This window comes from Oryx dammah, unplaced genomic scaffold, assembly GCF_014754425.2.
Source record: "Oryx dammah isolate SB20612 unplaced genomic scaffold, SCBI_Odam_1.1 HiC_scaffold_13, whole genome shotgun sequence".
NCBI lineage: Eukaryota > Metazoa > Chordata > Mammalia > Artiodactyla > Bovidae > Oryx > Oryx dammah.
Window position 1 is genome coordinate 15,406,947 of NW_024070197.1, and position 25,316 is coordinate 15,432,262.

Consider the following 25,316-nt stretch of genomic DNA (forward strand, 5'->3'; position numbering starts at 1 on the left):
GTCACTCTCCTTCTCTGCAATCCGGGATGATGCGGTCCAGAAAGGTGGGGTTAGTCTCCTGCAGTCACACAGCAGTAGAATGGGAGTTCAAACCCCAGACAGTGTGGCTCCTGACTCTGGGCCATGCTGAGCTAGATGAAGAAATGTGGGACAAAGACTGAAAAGGGGCAAAGAGGGTGTTTTCTTTCTTTTTTTTCAATTAATTTTAATTGGAGGATAATTACAATATTGTGATTTTTTTTTGCCAGACATCAACATGAATTAGCCACAGGTATACATATGTCTGTCCCCCCCATCCTAAACCTCCCTCCCACCTCCCTCTCCACCCTATCCCTCTCGGTTAAAGAGGGTGTTTCCTTGGCCAGAGTGTTTTCTGGCTCAGGGTGGGTTGGGTAAGAAGTCTCTGGGGACTCAGCCCAGCAGCTGCAAAGCCTCCAGTGCCTTTTCCCCTGGCTGGTCCCCCTCAGATGGCAGGAGACCAGCTCCCCCCTTCCCTCCTGGAGCGAGAGCCCAAGGTTGAGCCAGACCAGCTGGCCTGGCCCCTGGGGACTGGGAAAGCAGGGGCTTGGGACTCCACCATATGGCCCCTCAGTTGGGAAGGACAATTGGAGGAGGCCCTAAAGGAGGACTGGGGGGAGGGTGTCGTGTGGCCTTGACCTGGGAACTGGGGTTCCAGAAAGGCTGCTGCAGAGGCTGGGATGGAGGGACACGGGAAGGACGCGAGGAGGACGCAGGGACGAGGAGAGGTCAAGGGAGAGGGGCAGAGAGGGGGGACGGAAGTGAAGAGTGAGCGAGCAAGATGGAGAGGCAGAGAAAGACAGGTGAGAAAGAGACAGAAGAGAGGGGAAAAAACTAAGAGAAACGGAGACACGGAGGAACTGGGGGAGCAGGGCTGGGAAACAGGCCCAGAGCGAGGCAGAGAAGGGAGACAGAACTCAGGTATCCACGCCCCTCGGACCCGGGCCCCCACCTCCCCCAGCCCAGCCGGGCTCGGGTGCCCTGAGGGGTGGGGCAGCCGGGAAATGTGCCCCATTGGACCGCCCCCCTTCCCTCCTGCACAAGCCCAGTGTCTGGGATCTCAGGCGGGCCCCAGCGGTCAGCAGGGGCCACGGGAGTTCCCTCCCCCAGGGGCAGCTCCTGAGGCCCAGCTGGACTCCGTCTGGGAGCCTCGGCCCACTGAGTCACTCCCCGCCTCGGGCGCCCTCTGCTGGAGAAAGGGCCCAGGAGTCCCGCGCTGGAGCCTGCTCACCGCCAGGTGACCCTCCCAGCCAGGCCCTCATCTCCGCCAGGTCCCAGTCTCTCCCTTAAACAATGGGGACCCCACATCACGCTCTCCAGGGTGTGGGGGACTGAACCCGCCGCCCTATGAACCCACCGCCCTGTGGAGGGTCAAGCCAAGTCCTCACTTGTCCAGGGCAGGGGCCCCAAACCCTCCCTCTGAAAGGGAGACGGGGGCTCGAGGTCGCCAGTTCCCCCCTCTAATTGCAAATGCAAATCCCACAGTGAGAAATGCTTCCCATCCCCCAGACTGGGGAAAAATCTAGAAAGTCTGACAACACCAAGCGCTGGCAACTATGGCTGGAAAAAGGAGCTCTCATTTAATGCATCAAACAGCATCAGGACTTAGGCAAGCTATCTGTCACAACCGGGTGAACTGCAAATGCCTCTAACTTCTCACATTATATCAATGTTTCATATAGTACATCCCCATCCAAAGACATGATTTTTCTAACTGAATTTTCTTTTTTGGATGCACTACCGGGCTTGTGAAGTCTTAGTTCCCCGACCAGGGATTGAACCCAGGCCCTCGGCAATGAGAGCCTGGAATCCTAGCTCCTGGACCACCAGGAAGTAACCCCTGCCGGACCCCTGCCAAATACATTTTTTAAAAGCTACATGGATGGGGGAGTGGGGAAATGCCTAAATGGACTATAATCAGAAACAAATGAAACAACTATTTCACATAGACAACATCATCTATGGAAGGCAGAGAAATAACCCAACTTTCTAACACAGCAGAGTGATAATGTACCCTTTGGTTGAAGACAATTAAAAATTTTAAACCTGTAAACAAGTATTGTCTCTTATATTTGTCGGGTCAGCAATTCTGAAACTAAATCATTTTTTAATCTGTACATTGTTCACATGAAGTTGCTAATATTATCATGTCCATTTTACTGAAGAAGAAACTGATGCACAAAAAGAGAAATAATGCCAGATCACGCACTTAATAAATCACAGAGCTGGGCTCGACCCCAGGCAGCCAGGCTCCAGCATACCCGGCCTTGACCTTGGCATGTACTGCCTCTCATAGTCCTGTTGTCACCGAGTGGCTTAGTATTAGGGTTCTCTCCGTTGGACAGAAGAGGTACCAGAGCCTCAGACCAGAGGTCAAGCCACACACCTAACATCACACACCTATTTAGTGGCAGAGCTTTGATTCAAACCCATACCACCGAGTGCCGAGTCTGTGCTTTTATCCACTGCAATAAGCTGCCAGGAGAGAGCCAACATTGTAAGACAATGAATAATCCTAGCCATAGTTGTTACTGTGCTGGAGGTCTTGGTTTGCCCCTCCTGACCACAGTCTAAAATTCTCCATCCTGCTCTGTGCCCTGGGTGGGTGGGGTGCCCTGTAAGGATCACAGCAATCAGCTCCCCTGCCTTCTGGCTTCCAGCTGGGCTGGGCTTAGGACCAGATACGTAATTTGCAGGGCCCAGTGCAAAATTAAAATGCAGGTCCTTTGATTCAAATGTTAAGAATTTCAAAATCAGTAGAGGTTAAGATTCTGTGCTTCCACTGCAAGGGGCGAGGGTTCGATACCGGGTCGGGGAACTAAGATCTGACATGCCCTGCATCATGGGCAAAAAAAAAAAATGAATTTCAAAACTAAGGGGGGGCAGATGTATTATTTCCCAGCTCCTCCCTTCAGTAGCAGCCATTTTGTGTGTGTTTTTTATTTTCTTTTTTGTAGTCATTCATATATATATACATACATATATATAATTTTATTGATTGACTTTTATTTTTGGCTATGCCAGGTTTTCATTGCTATATGGGCTTTTCTGTAGTTGCGGTGAGCAAGGGCTATTCTCCAGGTGGGTGCACGGGCTTCAGTAGTTGCACCTCCCAGGCTCCAGAGCACAGGCTCGACAGTTGTGGCACACAGGCTGAGCTGCTCCTTGGCACGTGGAATCTTCCCGGATCAGGGATCGAACCTGTGTCACCTGGGAAGTCTCTGTAGCCATTCTTGACTAAGAGTCCCTGCTCTTGTCTGGAGACTCCATGCCCCCTTCCCCCTCACCCCCAGAAGTGAAGGCTCCCTGCTGCTGGCCTCAGTGGAGGGTGCCTTCTGTTTCCGGTTGGGACCCCAACAGTCACAGATCCCCATCTCTTGGGAACTCACCACACCCTGGTGCACAACTTTCACTTGGGAGGCCTTGTTAAGGCAGAGATGGGATGACAGAGGCTCAGAGCAGGACACTGGGATTTGAACCCAGGCCTGTCTGCCTCCCCTGCCCAGGCTTTCATCACTTGGCCCCTGGCTGCTTGTGCTTCTTGCTCTCTCTTCTGTCTGACCATCCAGGCCACCACTTGTCTCTGCCAGTACTCTGGACGATCTCAGAGCAGACCTGGGGCTAGGCCATCACTGCCTGCCCAGCCAACGCAGTGTGGGCCTCAGATAGTGATGGATTTTTCAGAGACCAGTGAGGGGGTCACTTTCCCTCCCTGTGGTCTGGGAGTATCGAGGGAGGAAGGCGACTGGGAACTGAATGTGGCCCTGAATGGCCACTGTGTGACTTTGGGAGAGCCACAGACCTTTCCTGTGCTGTGGTCTCCTCACATGTCCAGTGAGGATGGCCACGGCCCCTCCTTGTAGGGCTGCTGGAGAGGAGGGATGGGTTATCTGTGGCAGACACAGAGCACAGATCAGTGGTTCTCAAAGTGTGGTCTGAGGACTCTTGGGGATTCCCAAGATCTTTTCAAGGTGTCTGCAAGGTTTCAACTATTTTTAAAAACTATTTGTTTATTTGGCTGTGCCAGGTCTTAGTCATGGCACGTGGGATCTTCAGTGTTCGCTACGGCACACAGAATCTCTAATTGTGGCGTGCAAACTCTTAGTTGCACCATGCGGGATCTAGTTCCCTGACTAGGGATGGAACCCAGGCCCCCTACACTGGGAGCATGAAGTCTTAACCACTGGACCACCAGGGAAGTCCCTAGGTTACAACTATTATTTTTTTTAAAATACCTAAGGTGTTATTTGCCTCTCTCATTCCCTCCCAGGTGCACAGCAGGGTTCTGCAGGAACTGTAGGACGTGTGCTATTGGAAGCAGTGAGAATCCAGTGCCTTTCATGGCATGCAAGATCTTAATTCTCCACCCAGGGATCAAACCCATGCCCCCTGCAGTGGAAGCACAGAGCTGCTGGACCGCCAGACAAGTCCCTCCAGTGCTCTTTTAAGCCAGGCATGAAAGGAGGCTGCAACACTGAGAATGAAGCCACCCTTCTGCCTCCATTGTTCTGGAAATTATAGCTGTTCTTCGAAAAAGAATGCTTTGGGGATAATATGTGATTGACTGATTCCTTACTGTTTTTCAAAACAAACCGATCATTTAAATATGTCTCAGTTTTAGGGACTTAGATCAGCTGGTAAAGAACCTGCCTGCAATGAGGAGACCCCGATTTGATTCCTGGGTCAGGAAGATCTCCTGGAGAAGAGAACAGTTACCCACTCCAGTATTCTGGCCTGAAGAATTCCATGGCCAGAGGAGCCTGGCGGGCTATATTCCATGGGGTCGCAAAGAGTTGGACATGACTGAGCGACTTTCACTTTCACTGGTGGTCCAGTAGCTAAGATTCTGTGCTCCCAATGCAGGGAGCCCAGGTTCGATCCCTGTTCAGGTAGATCCCGTATGTTACAACTAAGAGCGTGCATGCCACAACTAAAGATGCTGCAACTAACACCTGTACAGCCAAATAAATAAAAATATATTTTTAAAATATGTCTCAGTTTTAATTTTTAATATAGTAAACATTGGCAGATATAATCCACACAAACCAGTTCTTTGGGATTCTCAGGGATTTGTAAGAGGTAAAGGGATCCTGGAGACGAGGCAGTTGAGAGCCACTGGGGTAGAGAAAGCGGTGACGACCCTGGCATCTCACGCAGGTCTGTGCTTCTCTTTGCTCCTTTGCCCATCTCTTCACCAGAATGGGAGCCTCACGGGGGCTGTGATTTTCCATCTGTTTTGCTTACTGCTGTATTCTAGAAAAGCGCCTGGCGTGCTGACATAACTGCTCAATAAAGATTTGCTGCATAGATAACTGAATAAATACTAACTGGTGTCATGGGCTTTTATTATCAATTGACTTTTTTTTTTTTTGCCAGACACCATGTCAAGCACTCTAGATGCATAATTATACAGGAGTAGTGAAGAAGTGAGGGACCTGGATTTGAATCCAGGCTCGGCCACTTGCTACCCTGGGCCATATGTTCACCCCCCAGAGCCTCAGGCATCATTCCTAAGATGTATGGGCAGGAGGTGTCACACCTTGGGTGGGTGAGACGGACTCAACACCCACATTCAAACCTTCAGTCAGCACATCAGTCAGATACTGAGCATCCACTGGCTGCTGGGCTAGAAGCAGAGATAAAGCAGATGTGGTCTGTCTTCTAAGAGCCCCTGCTTTGTGACGGAGACGCTGACTGGCTGTGTGTCCCTGGGCCAGGCGTTCTACCTTCTGTGTCTCAGTTTCCTTGTTTGTCAAATGGCAGATAATAATAGTACTGCTCTTTCAGGATTGCTGGCAGGAGTCAGTAAGAGCTCAGCAAGGAGGCTTCCTCAGTAAGAGGAAGCACTCCAGGAATGCCAGTTCTTCTTGTTGTTTGTTTGCCACATGGCATGAATGATCTTAGTTTCATTACCAGCGATCTAACCCATGCCCTCTGCACTGGGAGCACGGAGCTGTAACCACTGGACCGCCAGGTAAGTCCCATGAATATTGTTATTATTCTGTATAAAGCCATCCCCCTACCCCTGGGCCTTGGTTTCTCGATCCAGGGAAACAGATGTCAGGGTTCTGAGAAACCCTCAGTGTGCTTGTTATCTACCTTCTCGGCTCTAAATCTTTCTTCTCCCTTTTCTCTCCTGCCCTAGGGGCGGCGGCTGCTTCCAGTAACTAACTAGCTGGACTGCCTCATATTCCCTTTCCGCTTCCAGCCCTTCTAACACATTTGAACTAAACCCCTATCTTAAATATCCTCTGAAATACCTCCAGTGGGGTCTGACTCTGGCTGGGACCCTACTGTGTTTAGAAAGCCCCCATCTGCATCAGTCAGGCCATACCTGCAGCTTCTTCAGCTGGCTATTGACAGTGGCCAGGTCCCCACCAGGATCCACGTCTTGCAGCTGGCTTTCCATGTGAAGGAGCTTCTTGTCCAGCTCCGCAAAGCTCTGCACCAGCTGGTCGGCCTTGCTGGCCTCAAAGAGCTGCCTCGCCTTGGCCTGGGTGGTGCTCTCCAGCTCTGCCCAGCACTGCCGGATCTCACCCAGCTTCTTCCGCACCGAGGCCGCCAGCTCTGGTTTCTCCTGCATCAGTTGCTGGCCCTCCTGCCCCAGACAATGGTGGGTAGGAAGTCAGAGTGAGGGAGCGGATGGTGGGGAGGGACAGAGAAATACGGGGGCAGCAGATCATAGGGAGAGATATGGAGAGAGAGAGACGGAAGCAAGGAGTTGAGGGCACACAGAGAAACAAAGACATGGGGGGGTCAATGCAGAGAAAGCACCAAGCATGGGAGGAGAGACGAGGAGAGATGGACAGACAGACAGTGGTGTCGGGAGGGAGGCAGAGAGACACACAGAGGCATGGGAAGGAGGCAGAGAAAACAAAGAGATGGACACAGATATGTAGCAAGTCACAAACATAGCGAGAGGATCATAAGACGGAGAGACGCAGAAGGAAGAAAGAGACAGAGGGGGAGAGAGGCAGAGAGAACAAACCTCTGTTACATTCAAAGTCAAGAAGCATGGCTTTGCCTCATGCCACTATTTATGGGGCACCAGGGACCATTTAAGGGTTTAAGATCCACCTCGGTGTCTCCATTTGAGTTAGAATGGTGGGGGGATACAAGGCTGCAGGTCTAGGGGCAGTTTTGGGGGTTGATGTTTACAGCAAAAATCTACCTGGGTCCCCCCAAGACTGAAGTCAAGCTCCCATATATGTTGGCCTAGAGCCACATATATCATATTACATATTAAAAATAACAACATCATAGCAATGACAGCTCCTAGGTGCCTGGCCTTGTATTAAGTACTTTAAATACACAAGAGCCCAGGGAAGTTATTATGTCCTTAATTTCAAGGTAGAGCATATATGGCTGAGCCCCTTCACTGTTCACCTGAAACTATCACAATATTGTTAATTGGCTATACCCCAATACAGAATGTTTCCAGTGTTAAAAAATAAAATTAAAAAAATAAAGTAGAGCAAGGTCTATTGGATAGAACAGGGTACTATATTCAGTATCCCATAATAAACCGTAAGAAAAAAATATATACATCTATATATGTATATACATATACATATACATAACTGAATCACCTTGCTGTACACCAAAAACTAACACAATATTGTAAATCTACTACAGTTCGGTAAAATATTAAAAGTAAAAAATAATAAAAAATGAAAATACAGCAGAGCAAACTGAGGCTCAAAGAAGTTAACACAATTCCCTCAAGGCCTCAGAGCTGGTAACAGGCATAGACAGAATGAGAACCCTGGGTTGTCCCTGGAAGTCCAGTGCTCACTTTAACCCTCGCTTCCTGGGGCTGCCTCACCCTGACTACCTGACTTCCTACTGCAAATGTTCCAAATGGTGTGGAAGGAAGCCTGGCAAAGAGATTATAGGAAGGGGTAAAATATTTAACAGCCATTCAGAAGAGATGCTGGCCATTTTACAGACAGGCAAACTGAGGCTCAAAGAGGTTACATGAATTACTCAAGGCCACAGAGCTAGGAATAGGCATGGAAATGACCTGAAGCAGTTCAAAGGCATGAGAAATGCAAGCTGGCAGTGGAGTGTGAAGGAGGTGAGACGTGAGTTCCCTGGAGGCTCCTGACCCTGGGCAGAGGCAGAGAGGCTTTCTGAATCCTCACCCTCTCAATCTTCTCCAGCCACTCCTTATTCTGAGCCAGCTCGGCCATGAATGCCTGGTGCCGGAGCCATCTCTTATGCAGCTTGTGGCCGTCTTCCCGTGTGCCGTCCCGCGCCATCAGCATCTTCTCATGGATCCAGCCATCCAGCTGTGCAGGACAGGGGGAGGGGCTCAGCCAATTCTCCACAACCTAGCATAGCCCCCATTCCCACCACGATGTCCCCAGTTTTGGTAGGGCTAGGCTTCTAGAACTGGGGAGGGAGAAAAGGGTAGGATGAAGAACCTTTGCAAGTAAGGCCTTCATGGCGGGGGTGGCGGGGTGGTGGTGGTGAGGGCAGCTTAAGGCCTCTTCTAGGGAGTAGAGGATGGATGAAAGGCTCTCCAGAATGCCTCATCCCTTAGCCCCTGTCCTCAGGACAGCCCTTCTCAACTTCCTATAAGCCCTAAGCTCCTAGGCAGGGTTCCTGGACCAGTTTTCCTACCCATAGCCAAATCAAACCTCCAAAACAAGCCCTCCAACCTAAGTCAGCCTTGGCACCCCACCCCCAGAAATACTTAGATCCTTCGATTCCTCGCACCACCTCTAATAAGGACCAATTCAAGATATCCAAATCATTCCCAAAGGTATCAAGTGAAGGCCCCATATCTAAACCCAGACCCCCGATATGGCTAGATGAACCCCTAAAAAAACTCCCAACTAGCGCCAAGTCTGTGTGCATGCTCAGTCGTGTCTGACTCTTTATGGCCCCCATAGACTGTAGCCTGCCAGGCTCCTCTGGCCGTGGGATCTCCCAGGCGAGAATACTGGTGTTGCCACTTCCTGCTCCAGGGGATCTTCCCAACCCAGAGATGGAACCTGTGTCTCTGGCATCTCCTGCACTGGCAGGCGGATTCTTTCCCAGTAGTACCACCTGGGAAGCCCCAGTGCCAAGTCTAGTTCCCTCCAAATCATCCCTCCCATCTGGGGTAGACCTGTGCCCTGCAACCCAGATCCAGCCTCACTAATTAGCCCACAGGACACCCAGATCTAGCCTTGAGGATTCAGGCCAAGACTACAGTTTCCCAAGACCATGATGAGCTCTAACCCCCAACCAAAGCCAACCCCCCAAATGCAAGCATCAGGGCTACTTTCTGGCTCCCCAAATGAGTCTGCCCCAAAGGAGACACTCCAAATCTAGGATCAGACTCTCCAACATGGACCAGAGAGAACTTCTGTAACCAACCCCCCTCCCAAACCAAAGCCAGTTCTAGTGCCCCCACTTCCCAACAAAATCACTCATCCAAACGCAAGCAACAGGAGTGGGCCCTTCTCACTACCCTCAGCAGGACCAATCACAAGGCTGCTTTCTGAGCCACCCTTCCCTTCCAATAAGACTTGTCCCTCAAGCAGGAACCTCCCCACTCATGACCAAACCTGGCACCTGGACAGTTCGCTCCTCCTCTTTCTCCTCCCCCCTCAGTCACAAGATCCTCCTCCTCCCTCTTGGAAAAAAAAAAAAAAAAACCCATGGACTCTAGCTTGCAGTCATAGCCAAGGACAAATTCCCAGTCGGCCAAACACCACTCTATCCCCTGGGCATGTGCTCCCCAGGGGTCCAAAACAGTTTCAGACTCCTTCATACATACATAGACACACACACACACACACACACACACACACACACAAGCCAAGTCAAATGCTGAATCCTCCAACGCTATTCACAAATTCCCCACATAAGCAGGGAAGAGTTTGCCAATGGCAGTCACAGCTCACAGGGAAAGCAAAGACCCTGAAGGAGAGGTACTCCGTCATCTAAGTAAAGCCCCCCCAAAGTGACTGACCCCCCATCACTGAAGGCAAAGCCAGAGTCCCGAATAACTTGGGGGAAAAGCCCCCAAAGTCGGAGCACTCCAAACCCAGAGCAAGTCCAAGACCCTCATCGCCCAAGGCAGATTCCGGCAAAAGTGACTCGCCCCCATCGTCTAAGACTAATTCAGATTCCGCAAGAACCAGGGAAGACTCCCTTCAAAGGTTGCGAGTCCCCCAACCTCAGCGCAAATTTCAGATGCCCCTCTACCCAGAGAAGAGGCCCCTAGAGACGTTGGGACCCCCTTAATCCCCAGGGCAAACCCACACTATCCCAGGAGTAGCCTTAGAAGTCCCCTGTCTCCAATACTATCCGTTGGGACCCGGCCCTTCAGTCCCACCCGCAGCAGCACCGCGGACAGCTCCCGGCATCTGGGCCCCTCCCCGGGGCTGGGGTCCCAGCGCCCGGCCGACCCACCCCCGCGCCGCCGACGCCCCTCCCTCCCTCCCGCGGCGGGCGGACGAGCACGCGCCCAAGCCCCCTACCCCCCCGCCCGCCTCAGCGAGGGCGCGCATCAGCCCCCTCCCCTGGGCGCCCCCGAGACCTGAAGTGGCGGAGGCGTTGATGGGGCGTCCCTGCGGCGGGCGGGCGGGTTCTCGCCCCTCCACTGCGACGGCGGCGGCAGCGGTGGTGACGGCTGAGTCTCCGGCGGACGCGCGCCCCCTCCCCCGCCCCCGCGCCGCGGCCGCGCGCCCGCCCGCGCGCGCCCCCTGCCTGCCCCGGTGCCTGCCTCCCTGCCGGGCCCATATGCGGGTGGAGAAGAAATCATCACCCTCCCTAAAGCGTGGGGTGGGGGGCGGGGGTTCTGCGCCATCTCAGATGATTGGGCTTGGTCCAGAACAATCTAACGAGAGGGGGAAGGGACCCCAGGACCAAACAGCGGCGGAGAGGGGCTGAGGGGTAGGCTGGAGCCTGGCCTACCCCAGCGATGTGAGGGGGGGAGGTGGGGTGGGCTTCTGAATCATCTCTGATGGGAAGGGGCTCATATTCCTGGCTACCTCAACTATACAGGAGTGGAAAATGTGGGAGGGGGCCTGGACTCTTTAAGACTTCAGTCCAGAATAATCTCCCAGTGGGAAAAAGGCAGGGGACAGGGGTACCTGAACCTATCTCTAGTGGGTTAGAGTCCCAGACCCATCTCTAATGAACTTGAGTTGGGAGGAGAGGACGGAAGCCCTTAACCATTTCATGGAGGGCCGGGGGGATTGGAACACGGAGGTTCACCATGGCGGGAATCAAATCATCTTTGACTGGGGAGACTGGGACCTGGTTCCTGAACCATCTTTGGTTGCAGAAAACTTGTACTGTGTCTTCGTGGAGGGGTTGCTAATTATCCCGGGTCAGGTAGATAGGTGAGACCAGGATCATCTCTGTTTGGGATTAGGAAAATGTTCACTGGGCCATCTCTCATGGGGCCATCTCTTATGGGGTCAGAATCCAGCATAGTTTCTATAAAATGCAAGGGAAGGAGAGAAAGGCAACATTATCTCGAGTCGTCTCTAACGAAGAAGGGGCTCTAGACCACCCCTGTTTTGGGGAGATCCTAACGGGTGTGCAGGTCATCTCCAAAGGGGCGGAGCTTGATTCCTGGACACTTTTAAAGGGGTGAAGTCTTGGTCCTGGACCACCTCTGACCGAAGCTGCGCTCTGGATTTCTGGTCCACCCGCGCCTCCCCGCATACCCCTCTCCTTGTCTCTGGTTCCTCTCCCCAGCATAGCACTTCTCACGAATCTCCTGCGGGTAAGGTGAGATCAGCGCGCGTCCCCGCGGGACCCTTAGGCGCGGACGCGCGCCGTTGCCAGGGGCGCCCAAGGCCCCTCCCTCCATCCCCCCGTCCCCGCGCCCGCGTGGGTGGAGGGACTTGAGGAGCATGCGCACTGAGGCCAGGATGCGCACGCCTCCTGGCGGTGCCAGGTGAACATCGCTGCGCGACCCACTTAGATGGGGCGTCCCTGCCCCCACCACGCCTCTGCCCTGGAGCACTTCCCTCCTTAGCGAAGAAGTCCGTGCCCAGCACAGCTGGAGTTCAGCTAGAGTTCCTACCTCGTGGCAGTCTCGGAGGAAGTGCTGCAGCCCAAGCTGATCGTGTAGCTTCTGCAGCCATTGCTGGGCCCGTAGTTGATTTTCTTGGCTCCTGGGGATGAGGAGATAGGAGTTGGGGGAAGCCTGAGTTTGGGGGCGCTAGCAGTAAGCCTGTGAGGACATCGAACTTGGCAGGGCTAGGAACCTGGGACATATGTACGAGCGAGGCAGAGGAGAGAGCAATGTGGGGATGCGAGGAAAGGCAAAGAAACATCAGTGAAGGCAAAGCCAGAGACAGCTGGAGAGGACAGAGGGGAGGGAGAGAGGGACAGAGACGGTAGATATCTGGAAAGAAAGAAATACAGACACTTAGAGAGACACAACCCCACAGAGAGAGAGAACAGAGAGCTACGGACAGAGTAAGAGATACCGAGGGAGACAAAAACTTAGAGAAGAAGAAACTCCTGGAGAGAAAGACAGACCAGGAGGGAGAGGCAGATTGACTCAGAGACAGAGGAGGATGCAAGGACCTAGAGAGATAAACAGAAGCACACGCAAGAATAGAGACAGAGAGACAGAGACCTCGAGAAACAGTGACTGACAGAGACTCGGGAGAGACCGAGAAAGAGGCCCAGAGACAGAGGAAATAGGAAAGACAGAGAAAAAGAAAGGAAGCGGGGTAGTGCCAGAGGCAGAGATGAAGAGACCACCACAGACAGGGAAGCAGAGGGAAAGGAAGGGGCTGAGGGAGTCTTGGGAGGGAGAGTCCAGAAAGGGACAGGTAGAGAAGTGGCAAGATGCCACCCATTAAGACACAGCCAGCCACACAGAAGGCTGCAACGGAGCTGGAAAGAGGGATGAAAGCAGGGCATGGGTAGAGCAGGGCTGGAGCCACAGGGAGGCAAAGAGAGGCAGGCCCCGCCAACCTGGAGCCGGCAGGCATCACAGCCCCAGGCAGCCTGGCCTCCTGCCTGCAGTGCAGGCAAAGTGCCCAAGAGGCCTGGCAGAGAGGGCTGAAAGGGTCCCACTTTACTGTGCCTTGAACAAACAACTCCCAGCTCAGAGCGTTGGCTGGCATTGGCTGTTTCCTCTGCCTGGAACGCTCCTCCCCTCAAAGTGTACTTAAATGTCACCTTCTTAGCAAGACCCCTCCTGCCCGCTGACCAACACTTTCTGGCTTTCTTTTCTTCTTTAACGTTCTCCTTTGCACTTAACACTATCCAGCACACTGTATATATCCCATATTTATCCTGTCTGTCTTCCCCATAGGATGTCATTCCACGAGGGCAGGAATTTTTATCTGTTTTGCTCACCCCTGTATTCCGCAATACCTAAAAAAAGGGGCCTGGCACACAGTAGGTGCTCAATACGTATTTGATGAGTGAAAGAAAGCAAGAGAGACACAGAGGGGACTTCTCTCGTGGCCCACAGGTTAAGAATCTGCCTGCTAATGCAGAGGGCATAGCTTTGATCCCTGGGCTGGGAAGATTCCACGTACCACGGAGCAACTAAGCCCATGCGCCGAAACTACTGAGCTCTCTCTCTAGAGCTCCTGCTCTGCAACAAGAGAAGCCCATGAGCAGCAATGAAGACTTGGCACAACCCAAAATTAATTTTAAAAGAGAGAGAAAGAGAGACAGGCAGAGAGAAAGAGGGAGGTCAGAAACAGAAGTAAAATGTCTGAGAAAAAGAGAGAGGCAGCAGAAAAGACAGATGTAGATCTAAGGAGAAAAAACAGGGAGCGAGAAGGAGACAGAGATACATAGATTACAGAGAGATGGAGGCAAAGAGATGGAGTGTGCGAGAGGAAGTTACAAAGATAACCGAGCACACCACTGGATGGAGGAATGTGAAGGGCCAGAGACAAACCGAATATGGACTCCCTCCTGCTCAGATTCAGCTCAGGAAACGAGAAATGCCTCTGAAATGGAACTAAACTCAGTCCCTCCAGGCCTTCACCAGCCAACTTGTCCCAGGGATGAGAGAAACCCTTTGTCTCCTGGAGGGTGAGAAAACAGCCGTGACCTCTGGCCAGTCTGTTCCCCTCTCTGAGCCTCATGTGCCAAATGCAGACAAAACGCAAGAACATCTTTTCACGCAGGGCAGGGCCAGGTTCCAGGCGAGGTGAGCCCCATGGGGAGAGAGAAGTGACTTGCCCTGAATCTCACAGGTTGACAGGCAGAGCTGGGACTGGGACCCGGCCCTGTCTGACCCCAGGGCTCCCTCAGATCCCTGCACCTCTTCCATCCTGGACCTGCCCATTCTGCCCGTGCTTCCCCCAGCCCGGCCCTGACCATTCTTGGGCATCCTTGCCAGATGGCATGAGAGCTCTGTGAGGGATGGAACCGTGTTCTGACCCGATTACTAGGGGATGCCTGGCACTACCCCACATGGAGCCGGGAACACAGCATGGACTCAGTCCCTGTTCAATTGGCTAAAGAATAAATGAATAAACACTAGAACGAAAGAAGCAAGTAATGACTTCAAAGGAAGAAAGGCACGACTCAAAAGAACAGCCCTCCAGGCTCCTCCTCCTCCTGATTCTGCAAAGCCTGGCAGAGAGTAGATACTCAAGAAAGGTGAAGGACTTCCCTGGTGGTCCAGCAGTTAAGAGTCTGCCCTGCAATGCAGGGGATTTGAGTTCGATTCATGGTTAGGGAACTAAGATTCCCACATGCCTTGAAGCATCTAAGCCCGTGTGCCGCAACTAGAGAGTCCGTGGCATGCAGTGAAGATCCCGTGTGTGGCAACAAAGACCCGATATGGCCAAATAAATAAATAAAGCCAATACAATTTAAAAAAAAAAAAAAAAAAAGGAAACATGGAGTAAAAGAAGGTGCCAGGCCTGGAGTTGGGGACTCTAGATCATGAATTTGTTTCCTCAGGATGAGAATCCCCATACAAGTTTCCTTTAGAAAACTCCACCATCCATTTCCCAAATGAATTTAGGGGGAAAGGATGCCAGAGCCAGACAGATGAGGGGCTGGGGTCTCAGGACTCTGGACAGTGGTGGAGGGATGGGGTATGATTTCCGTCAGGAGACAAAAGGCAGAGCAGTATTAGGCTCTCCTCCTGCCTCACTCATGCCAGAGAGGAGAAAGCTCTCCTCACGAGGACGAGCAGAAACAGTGACGACAGAAAGAAGCAGGCCTGAAGGAAATCCTGTAAGGACTGTGGTGCTGCTGTTCAGTGGCTAAGTGGTGTCCCATTCTTTGCAACCCCACAGACTGCAGCACGCCAGGCTTCCCTGTCACTGCTTGAGGGCTGGACTATTTCTTAGGAAGGGAGGGGTTGCTGTTTTGCCCAGGGCCTAGAATAGTGCTTGACACACAGTAGATGTTAACATTGTAACAACCAGTCCTGCCATTTCAGGCTGAGGGCAGGCTTGGGAAGAGAAACTTTTCACAGTATATATACTTCTGCAGCTTTGGGGTTATCAACCACAAGTTACCTTTTCACCAACATCAGTTTAAATCAAATCTAAAGCAATATGGAATTAAATAGAAATCAGAGAGAGACAGAGTATTTCCTGGAGGTCCAGTGGTTAGGACTCAGCTCTTCCATTCCAGGGAGCATGGGTTTGATCCCTGGTCAGGGAACCAAGATCCCACAAGCCTCATGGCTCGGCCAAAAAAACAGAGACAGAGAAGCAGCAATGTGATGGAAGGAAAGGGAATTCTGGCCTCGTCACCCCTCCTCTGCTGAATCCCAGCCCCTGGGCCCCTGGGGTCTGAGGGACCTACTTCTCCAGCAGCCGCGTCACAGCCTCCTGGGCCTGCTCCCCGTAGGCGTTGCCCTGTCTCAGCAGGCCGTCGGCGGCCTGCACGGCCAGCTGCATCTTCTGCTGGTTCAGCTCCATCGTGGTGAGGAAATCGCGGTGCCGTTTCAGCGCCTCCTCCGCCGACTCCACGGTGCCCGGCAGCTCCTGAGCTGACAGTGCCATCTCCTGGGGACGGGGGGGGCGGGGGAGGCTCTGCTCGGCCCTGCTCCATCCAGGACCTGAGGGACTCCGGGCCTGCCCAGCCACCCCTTTGCTCTCCCCTGCTCACTAGGCTCTAGCCCTGAACGTGCCAGGCGTGGCCCCACGTGAGGTCCTTGTCCCAGGCTGTTCCCTCCAGATACCCCATGCTGCCTCTTTCACTTTCCTCAGGTCTCTGACCTTCTGTGAAAAATATCATCCTCTCCACGCCTCCCGCCCCAGCTATCCCTTTACTCCACTTTATTATTTTTCACAGCATTTGTTGTTGTTCTTTAATCCCTAAATTGTGTCTGACTCTTTGCGACCCCATGGACTGTAGCCCGCCAGGCTCTTCTGTCCATGGGATTTTCCAGGCAAGAATTCTGGAGTGGGCTGCTATTCTCTTCTCCAGGGGATCTTCCCGACTCAGGGAGTGAACACAAGTCTCCTGCTTGGCAGGTGGATTCTTTCCCACTGAGCCACCTGGGAAATCCCTTCATAGCGTATATCTGACATGATATTATATATGCAGTTACTTTATCATCTCCTCCATCTCCTCCACAGACACACACACACACACGAATGCCAGCCACATGAAGATGGGATTTTGTGTTCTGTTTCTTCTGTGCTCAGCTCCAGAAAAGTACCTGATATAGCGTAGGCACTCAGTATTTGATTAATTGAAGACTTAGCAGGCGCCATGTGACTTCAAGGAAGCTCCTTCCCTCTCTGGGTTTAGTTTTTCAACTGGTAACATGGGTGGGTCAGAATGAGCGTCTCAAGGCCACCTCAACTGCAGTGTTTAGGAACCTCATGATTCCAGGGGCCTGCTGTCTGCTCCTCCAGCTCATCCTCTGTCTAAGCCAGCTTTCTCTTGACACCAGCACAGGCTGTCATGCTTTCCAACAGATGCTCCTGCTCAGTTCTGTCTGACTCTGTGTGACCCCACTGACTGTAGCCAGCCCGGTTCCTCTGTCCATGGGATTTCCCAGACAAGAACACTGGAGTGGGTTGCCATGTTCTCTTCCAGGGGATCTTCCCAACCCAGGGATTGAACCCTCATCTCTTGCATCTCCTGCATTGGCAGGCAGATTCTTTACCAGTAGCCCTACCTGGGAAGCCCATGTTTTCTAAAATGATTCCTAAAAGCTGGTATCTACTCTTGGACAATCTGAAAACTAGGTGTTTTTATCTTGTCCAAATCCTCAAACTTGGTCCCCATCTCAGAAAGATCCTTGAATTGGATCAGCTGTTCCCAGATAACCATGGCACTTGATTCCTCACGCCATAATAAACGCAGTGACGCTGTGCAGACAATCTGCCATTCCCAAGAAGAAGATAGCCTGCTAACTTAGGCTCCCACAGCCGCATAATCCACAATCATTTACTGACCACAAGAATCCCTCAACCTGAACCTTCCTGCCTTAACCTTCATCCTCTCTTATCCACCCCAAGAGCTTCTTTAAACCCCATTAACCATCACCAATCAAACTCATACTCTTATTTCCTTCCAGATAACCCACAAACCCAGGAAGTCGCTCCAAAGAACGTCCAAGTGCATTACTCACTCAGAACAGTCCACAAACTCTTAGTCACCTCTAACAGAGTAAGACACCCTCCTCCCCATCGTAATACTCAAATTCTGTTATACACACACCCACACTTGTTCACACCGGATTATTCACAAACCCAGCTATTCATACTAGATACCCGCGCCCCCCTCTCCCCCGCAGCATGAGATACGCCAGGAACCCAGTGGTCCCCGCAAACACACTCCTCCATACAGTTTTCTGTTCCTGAAATCCCCTGCGGCCTCAGACCCCCACACGTGCCAACCCCCGAGGCGGGCACCTGGTTGCGTAGCACCGCTCGTGCCTGGCGAAGGTCGCGCAGAAAGAGCTGGTAGACGTGCGCCTGGACCAGCGCCTCCCTGCGCGCCTCCCACAAGCCGAGCAGCTTGTGCCAACCAAGTTCGAGGTGTGGCAGCCACTCGTCGAGTGCCAGGCCCGGGCCCAGCTCCGCGCCGTCGCCCGCCAGCAGCGCCTCGCTGGCCGCCACGATGCGCGCGTAGTCCTCCTCTCTCTGGTCCACTTCCTCCTTGAGCGCCGCGTGGCGCGCCAGCAGGGCGTCCGCCTCTTCCAGGTTGCGGGGCAGGGGCCCCTCGCCGCCGCCCGCCGTCTCTTGGGCGCGCACCAGCCAGTCCAGGAAGGCGTCTAGGTCGTGCAGAAAGCGCTGCAGGCGTCCGGCCGCCGCCACCGCCTCGCCACAGGCCTGAGCCGCGCCGGCCAGAGCGCCCCACTCGGCGCCCAGTTCCTCCGCACCCTGATGCAGCCGCGCAGCCTGAGCCGGGAAGCGCACAGCCAGCAGGGCCGCCTCCTCCAGGAGGGCCGCCTGGCGCGGCTCTAGCGCTTGCAAAGCCGCCTCCAGGCCGCTAAGGCGCCACTGCAGGGCGCCGCCCGCCCGGGGCGCGCTCTCCACAGCCCTCCGCTTCTCGCGCACCTGGGCGCGCACCTCCGCCACCTCCAGCACGTGGTTCTCCACCAGCAGCACCGCGCTCACCTCTTCTTTTCGCTGTTCCACCAGCTCCACGATGCGGTTCCACCTACCGAGGAGAAGCAGGGCAGCGTAAGGAAGACGGAGACGCCCCCCTCCCCGCCCCGCCCTGGCTGCGGAGGGCCCATGACCCTGGGTGGAACCCAGCCACTGTGTGTGTGACCTTGGAATGGCATCCTTATCTCCCCAAGCCCCAGTTCCTCCCTGTGTAAAATGGACTCTGCCGGGCACATTTGCTTAGAACAGCGGTTCTCAAAATGTAACCTGAGCGAGGGCAAAGCTATCTTCATCAAAATGCTAAGACGCTATTTGCCTTTTCACTTTCATTCTGTGCCGAGTGTACTGTGGAGATTTCCAGAAGCTACAGGAAAAAGACTGATTGCAGAAGCAGACCTGAGTACTCAGCTGCCTTCTCTTAAACCAGACATTAAAGAGATGTGCAAAAATGCAAAACAGGGACTTTCCTGCTGGTCCAATGGATAAGACTCCAATGGATAAGACTCCAATGGATAAGACCCCCTGCATTGGGGGCTGGGTTCTATCCCTGGTGGGGGAACTAAGATCCCACATAGGCAACCAGAGAAGCTCTCACCTCAACAAAGACTCAGCACGGCCAAAGTAAATAATAATTTTTTTAAATGCAAAACAACACCATTTTTCTTGCTACATTTTTTTTTGTTTTGAAAAATAGTCACTTTTTCATTTAAAAAGTTACGTTACCATAGTAAGTTTATTATTATTTTAATGACTTACTATTTTACATTACTCAGTATTAATTTCTAATATAGTAAATACTGACAGATATAACCCATTAATCAAGCTCTTTGGGGATCCTTAAATTGCTTTTAAGCGTGCAAAGGGTTCTGGAACCAAAGAATGTGAAATCTGTCGGCTTATGACGTCAGATAATATGTTGGATGCAATAAATAGTAGTTGAGCATGTTCTATAAGCCAGGTGCTGAGTCAAACTTATTTTATCCTAAAATAAATTTATGGGACTTCCCTCACACTGCCAATGCAGTGAGCACAGGTTTGATCCCTGGTCAGGGAACTAAGATCTGTAGGCACCGTGAAAAGATTTTTTTTTTTAAATTTGCTCTGTGCCCTCAAGCAAGTGATGATACTGCCGGACAGTGTCAAGCTCCAAGTCAGGTCTGAGCTGTATACCCTTTGGTTGGCAACATTCTCTGTGCTTCATTTCCCCACCAGTAAAATGCACACAATCATAGCACAATACCGACCTCACAGGGGTGCAGTGAGAGTCAAATGAGTTACTGATATGATTCGTGAAGCACTTCAAACAATACATGTTAGCTAGGAGTGGGGATACACTCCAGGACCACATTAAGCCCCTTTATGCCTCAGGGCCTTTGCCTTGGCTGTGCTCCTGGCCTGGGATGCTTTGCACCCTCCCTCCCCTCCCCCATATATACTCTTCCTGTGGCTAGATCCTTTTCATCCCCTTTGAGGGCCCAGTTCACAATGTCATGACAAGACCGAAAATCACCCCCAAGTCCCAGTTATGCCCTACCAGATCACTCTATTTTCTGCATTGTTTTGTTGTTCAGTGGCTCAGTCAGGTCCGACTCTTTGTGACCCCCTGGACCACACAACACGCTAGGCTTCCCTGTCCTTCACTATCTCCTAGAGTTTGCTCAAACTCATGTCCATCGAGTCGGTGATGCCAGCCAACCATCTCATCCTCTGTCATCCCCTTCTCCTCCTGCCCCCAATCTTTCCCAGCATCAGGGTCTTTTCCAGTGAGTTGGCTCTTTGCATCATGTGGCCAAAGCACTGGAGCTTCAGCTTCAGTCCTTCCAATGAATATTCAGGGTTGACTTCCTTTAGGTTTGACTGGTTTGGTTTCCTAGCATGAATCTTTACAATTCTCCAAATATCTTGTTCTTCTCTTGTTTATTTCTTAACTCTCTCTCTGTCCCCTCTAGAATGGACATTGCACAAGGGCAGAGATTAGGACTCTGAAATCAGAAGGGCTCAAGTTCAAATTCTGCTCTGGCCAGATTCACCATGTGAACTTGGGCAAATCATTTTCGTTTCTCTTTTCTCATTTGAGAAAAGGCAGATAATTATGTCCACTTCACTGGGTGTTTAATGAGTTCTTGTGGCTAAAGCAGAGGCGCATCATCTCACTAACTGCCATAAATCACTAGCTGTCATTATCTTTTTAGGCCCTGGTGCCCTGGGATTGTTGAGGATACAGACGCTTGGAAATCGCTGGATATTGGGATCTTACAGCACAGCAGTTAAGGGCACAGTCTGGAGTCAGACAAATTCAACTTCAAATTCAGGCTTGATCCCCACCTAATTTCCCATGGGACCTTAGGCCACCTTTACCTCTCTGAGCTCCTGTTTCCTCCTTTCTTATATGGGTATTTACACCCCCACAGAGTTGCTGGGAAGACTGCAATATGTGGTCAAGGGCCTCAGCTCTGGATTCAGGCAGAACTGGGTTTGAGTCCTGCTTACTAGATTGACTAATCCTGGATAAGGAATTCACTTCTCTGGATCTGTGTGTTCATCTATGAATCCTACCTTGCAAGAACTACTTGTAGTGTTCTAGGGGGAAAGATTTAATTGGTTACTATTCTTAAAGAGTTCTGAGTGCTGGAAACTTTACTATGGCAATTGGGATATTGGGAGGTTAAAAAAAAAAGTGCTTGGAAAAATTCCTGGCAGCTAGTGGATTCTCAATAAATCATTTCTGAACAAGTAAATTAAGAGCCCATTGAAATGTATTCTATCCTCAATTTACCACATCATCGCTAACATTGGGCATTATCATTTTTTCTCAAGATTTTGCTAATTTACTAGGCAGCCGGCAGCCCTTATTCACTAGAAGGACTCATGCTGAAGCCAAAGTTCCAACACTTTAGCCACCTGATTCGAAGAGCTGACTCACTGGAAAAGACTCTGATACTGGGAAAGATGGAGGGCAGGAGAGGAAAGGGGCAACAGAGGATGAGCTGGTTGGACAGCATCACCAACTCAATGGACATGAGTCTGAGCAAACTCTGGGAGACAGTGAAGGATGGGGAAGCCTAGGGTGCTGTGATCCAGGGGGTCGAATGAAAAACAACCTTATCATCTCAGGAATTTGAAAGGGCACATTCTTGACCTCTATAGTTGAGTGACTGAGGAAAAGAATGATAGGAAGAACTGGCCTGGGACTCAGAAGGACTTCCAGCCCCAGGCTTCACTTACCTGCTGTTGAGGTGGTCCTGGCAGGAACGCACCTCATCTGAGCTGGGGTGACCTCCTTCTACCAGTTCCTGAACCGTGTGGTTCACATCCAGGACACGGCCCATCAGACTGTTCATCTCCTGGTCCAGACTCTCAAATCTGCGGAAGAAGGATGGACACGATCAGTGAGGCCTGGACCCTGGGGACCTGTTCACTGGCTTCTGTGAAACTGCCTTCTCCTGGTTCTCCTCTGAACTCTCAACCTCATCTCCTCAGGCTCCTCTGCTGGCTCCTCTTCTTCTACCTGCCACTTAAGTGTTAGGTTCCTCAGGGCTCTGCCCTGGGCCCTCTCAGCTTTCCCTCACATCCTGCCTGGTCCATCTCACCCAACCCCACAGCTTCCGCCCTTGCCCCCGAGCCCATCAGTCCCACATCTGCCTCCAGCCTCAACATTATCCCTTTTGAGCCTGTCCCCCACTTTAAAGCCTGCTGTGCTCTTTGTCTGGGCTCTTTGCTGTGACTCACACTCGCTTCAACACCTCCCCTAGTTTGTTCTTCCTCTGGGTCTCCATCCCAGGGACAGCTCCCCTCCATCCCTTCCCCCTCCCCACAACCCCGGCCATTCCCTAGGCCAGAGCCCTAAGCCTGTCTGCCCCCACGGCCTGTCCTCTTGGGTTCCTGTCCTGGTCCAGTCCTGTCCTCTCCTGTCTGAGCCCCCACCCTAGCTGCCTCTCTAGGCTCCCAGCCACCATTCTCACCCCCTCCAGCCCACTCTCTATGTGGCAGCCAGAGAGAACCGTTTTAAGCTGGCTATGGTCTTCCCTTGTTTAAAACAATGTCCAAGGCTGTGGCTTGGGTAACTGTGGGCACAGTAACAGAGGGGACCAGGCCTGTGTTTCCAGCAACGCCCAGCCCAAGGCCTGGAACAGAGCAAGGGCTGAATAAGTATCCACTGAATGAGTGGATGGATGAATATGCTCAGAGAGAGGGGCGCAGAGGGTCCATCCACTGACTTAATGACCCATCTCTAAGTCTGCCAACAGATAAATCAGTATCTAATATGTCCCAGGGAGGTAATTGCTATGAAGAAATGTAAAGTGAGGTGAGGGAAGAGAAAGTGACAAGGGTCAGAGCAGTTTTATTAGCTGGGGAGGTAACATCTATGCAAGGGGTAACATCCTTCCCATCTAGGGATGGGAGTCCCAAGGGAGGGATCATGCTGAGCCATCTCTGGAGGTTACTATAGCCAAGTGACTATAAGTCTCACAGGAATAGCAGTAAACGCCCCTGGAATGCTCCCTGGACCCAGGCATTTGCTAATTACTTTGCACATTTACTGTTCTCCAGGAGCCCATGAGGTTGGGACCAGTAAATATCATTCCCATTTTGCTGGGAAGATCCCCTGGAGAAGGGAATTGCAACCCCATCCCAGTATTTCGGCCTGGGAAACCGCATGGACAGAGGAGCCTGGTGGGCTGTAGTCCAATGGGGTCGCAAAGAGTCGGACCCGACTGAGCGACTAAGCACACACACTGGTCCCAAGTGTGTGAACATGGGGAAATTGTTGATTCAAGGAAATGGAGACTGCGTGCGGGACGAAGGGGACCAGGAGTCCCACCGGTGCGCGCTCACCGGTGCTGCACCACCTCGACGTCGTCCAATGAATCGGGCACGCGCATGGCCAGCAGCCACTGCTCCTTCTCCCCAATCCACAGCTCGCACGCGTGCACCTCGCCGAACATGCGGTAGACAGCGAGGGCATCGCGCAGCCACTGGCGCCGCAGCGCAGCCACCTCGGTCACCTCGGCGAACAGCTGCTCGGCCTCCACCACGCGCACCTGCAGTGCCACCACCAGGGGCCCGGCGCCGCTGGCGCCCCCCAGTGTCGCCAGCTGGCGCCGCAGGCCGCCCACGGACCCGCGATGCGCCTCCACCTCCCCTGTGAGCGCGCGGTGCTGGCGGGCCAGGCGGCGGCTAGATGCTTCGTCGTGGCCGAAGTCGCCCGCGGCTGCCAGGCGGTAGGCGTCGCGAAGCCAGTCCAGGAGCCCGTCGAGGTCCGCGCCGAACTGGTGCAGCGCCCGCGCCTCCTGCAACCGCCGCTCGCGCCTCGCCGCCGCCTCCTCCAGCCGCTGCCAGCGCCGCCGCGCACTCGCCGCTCGCTCCGCCAGGCCCGCCAGGTGCATCGTCTCGGCGCCCGGGCCCACGGCGCCACCAGCCGCGGCCAGCTCCTCGCCCCGCCGCAGGGCCTGCTGCAGCAGCGCCCGCCGCCCGCCCAGCTCGCCCTGCAGGATCTTGTGCTGCGCCAGGAGGCGCGCGGTGCTGGACAGGTCGTGTGCGCCGCCCGCCGCGCCCGCCGCGCCCGCCGCGCCCGCCGCGCCGCCGCCGCCCGCCGCCTCCAGGAGGCGCTCCTTGTCGCGGGCCCAGCTCTCGGCTTCCTCCAGCTCCTGCAGCAGCGCCCACAGGCTCCGCGAGGCCTCCAGCTCCGCGCGCCGCCCGGCCGCCTGCTCCTGCAACTCCGCCAGACAGCCGTGCACGTGGTTCACGCGGTTGCAGATGACCTGCGGATCGCAGGGCTGGTAACCTGCGCCACGGAAAAGGGGAGATCCCAGGCTGGGCACGGACCAGGAGCCGCCCAAAAGAGGGGGCTGGAGTCCTTGGCCCAACTTTACCAGAGGTCAGATTATGCGTCCCCTCCTCCTGGCAGCCTTCCCCAACACCTCAAATCTGGAGCAGGCACCTTACCAGGCTCTCGCAGGCTTCTTTGTTTCCCCCATCCCAGCGCGGACCACTCTGCCTGTCACTCCCTCATCCCACCTCTGACCCCTCTGGGCTGTTGCGAACGTTCTGTGTCTCCCATTGGGGTGGGAGCCCCATAAGGACAAGACCTGGGGCTGTCTCCATCAGACCATGTTCCCACCACTGCCCAGCACATGGTGGAGCCCAGGGCAGTCGCTTAGTGAAAACGGTGACTTACTGACTGAATGAGGGATGGAATCGGAGAATTAGAGAATCCTAGAATCTTTATATGTTAGTGTAAGTGCAGTGTTTTTCCTTCAGAAATGGACAAAATGAAACCTCTCTATTCTTAACCTATGTTTTGACTCTCCTCTCTCATCCTCTGTCATCTTATCTCTGAACCCAGTGATCACCTAAACTCCTTTTTATCTTCAAATATTTCACCTTCCTCCTGGACCTCTTAAAGAACTGCCTGCTTGGAGGAGCGCCAGGAGACGTGGTTTCAGTCCCTGGGTTGGGAAGATCTGCTGGAGGAGGGCATGGCAACCCACTCCAGCATTCTTGCCTAGAGAGTCCCATGGACAGAGGAGCCTGGCAGGCTACAGTCCATGGGGTCGTAAAGAGTCGGACACGACTGAAGTGACTTAGCACGCAGGCACACACCTGGATCTCTGGTTTGAGAACTGTGAGATTAACTTAATGGGTGACCGTCAGCATTTCTCTAATGGAATAGAGTAGAAAGAATAGAAAATATGAGAAGTACGGGGAAGCGTTGTTTTCCAAAGGCTTTGTGTCTCTGGGTGTCTGCACGTGTGCCTGTGAACTGTGGGTCATGAG

The 25,316-nt window shown here is 53.0% G+C and overlaps 1 protein-coding gene across 1 annotated transcript in view; it reads right to left on the reverse strand.

Moving 5' to 3' along the window:
* SPTBN4 (spectrin beta, non-erythrocytic 4) overlaps positions 1–25,316 on the reverse strand; it is a 75,989-nt gene that overhangs the window by 26,505 nt on the left and 24,168 nt on the right. The window contains exons 13-19 of the mRNA XM_040252645.1: positions 23,376–24,324; positions 21,765–21,902; positions 17,841–18,591; positions 15,775–15,977; positions 12,053–12,143; positions 8,163–8,309; positions 6,353–6,616 (exon numbers count right to left, since the gene is read on the reverse strand). Coding sequence (XP_040108579.1) covers positions 6,353–6,616; positions 8,163–8,309; positions 12,053–12,143; positions 15,775–15,977; positions 17,841–18,591; positions 21,765–21,902; positions 23,376–24,324 — 2,543 coding nt within the window. The remainder of the gene's footprint in view (positions 1–6,352; positions 6,617–8,162; positions 8,310–12,052; positions 12,144–15,774; positions 15,978–17,840; positions 18,592–21,764; positions 21,903–23,375; positions 24,325–25,316) is intronic.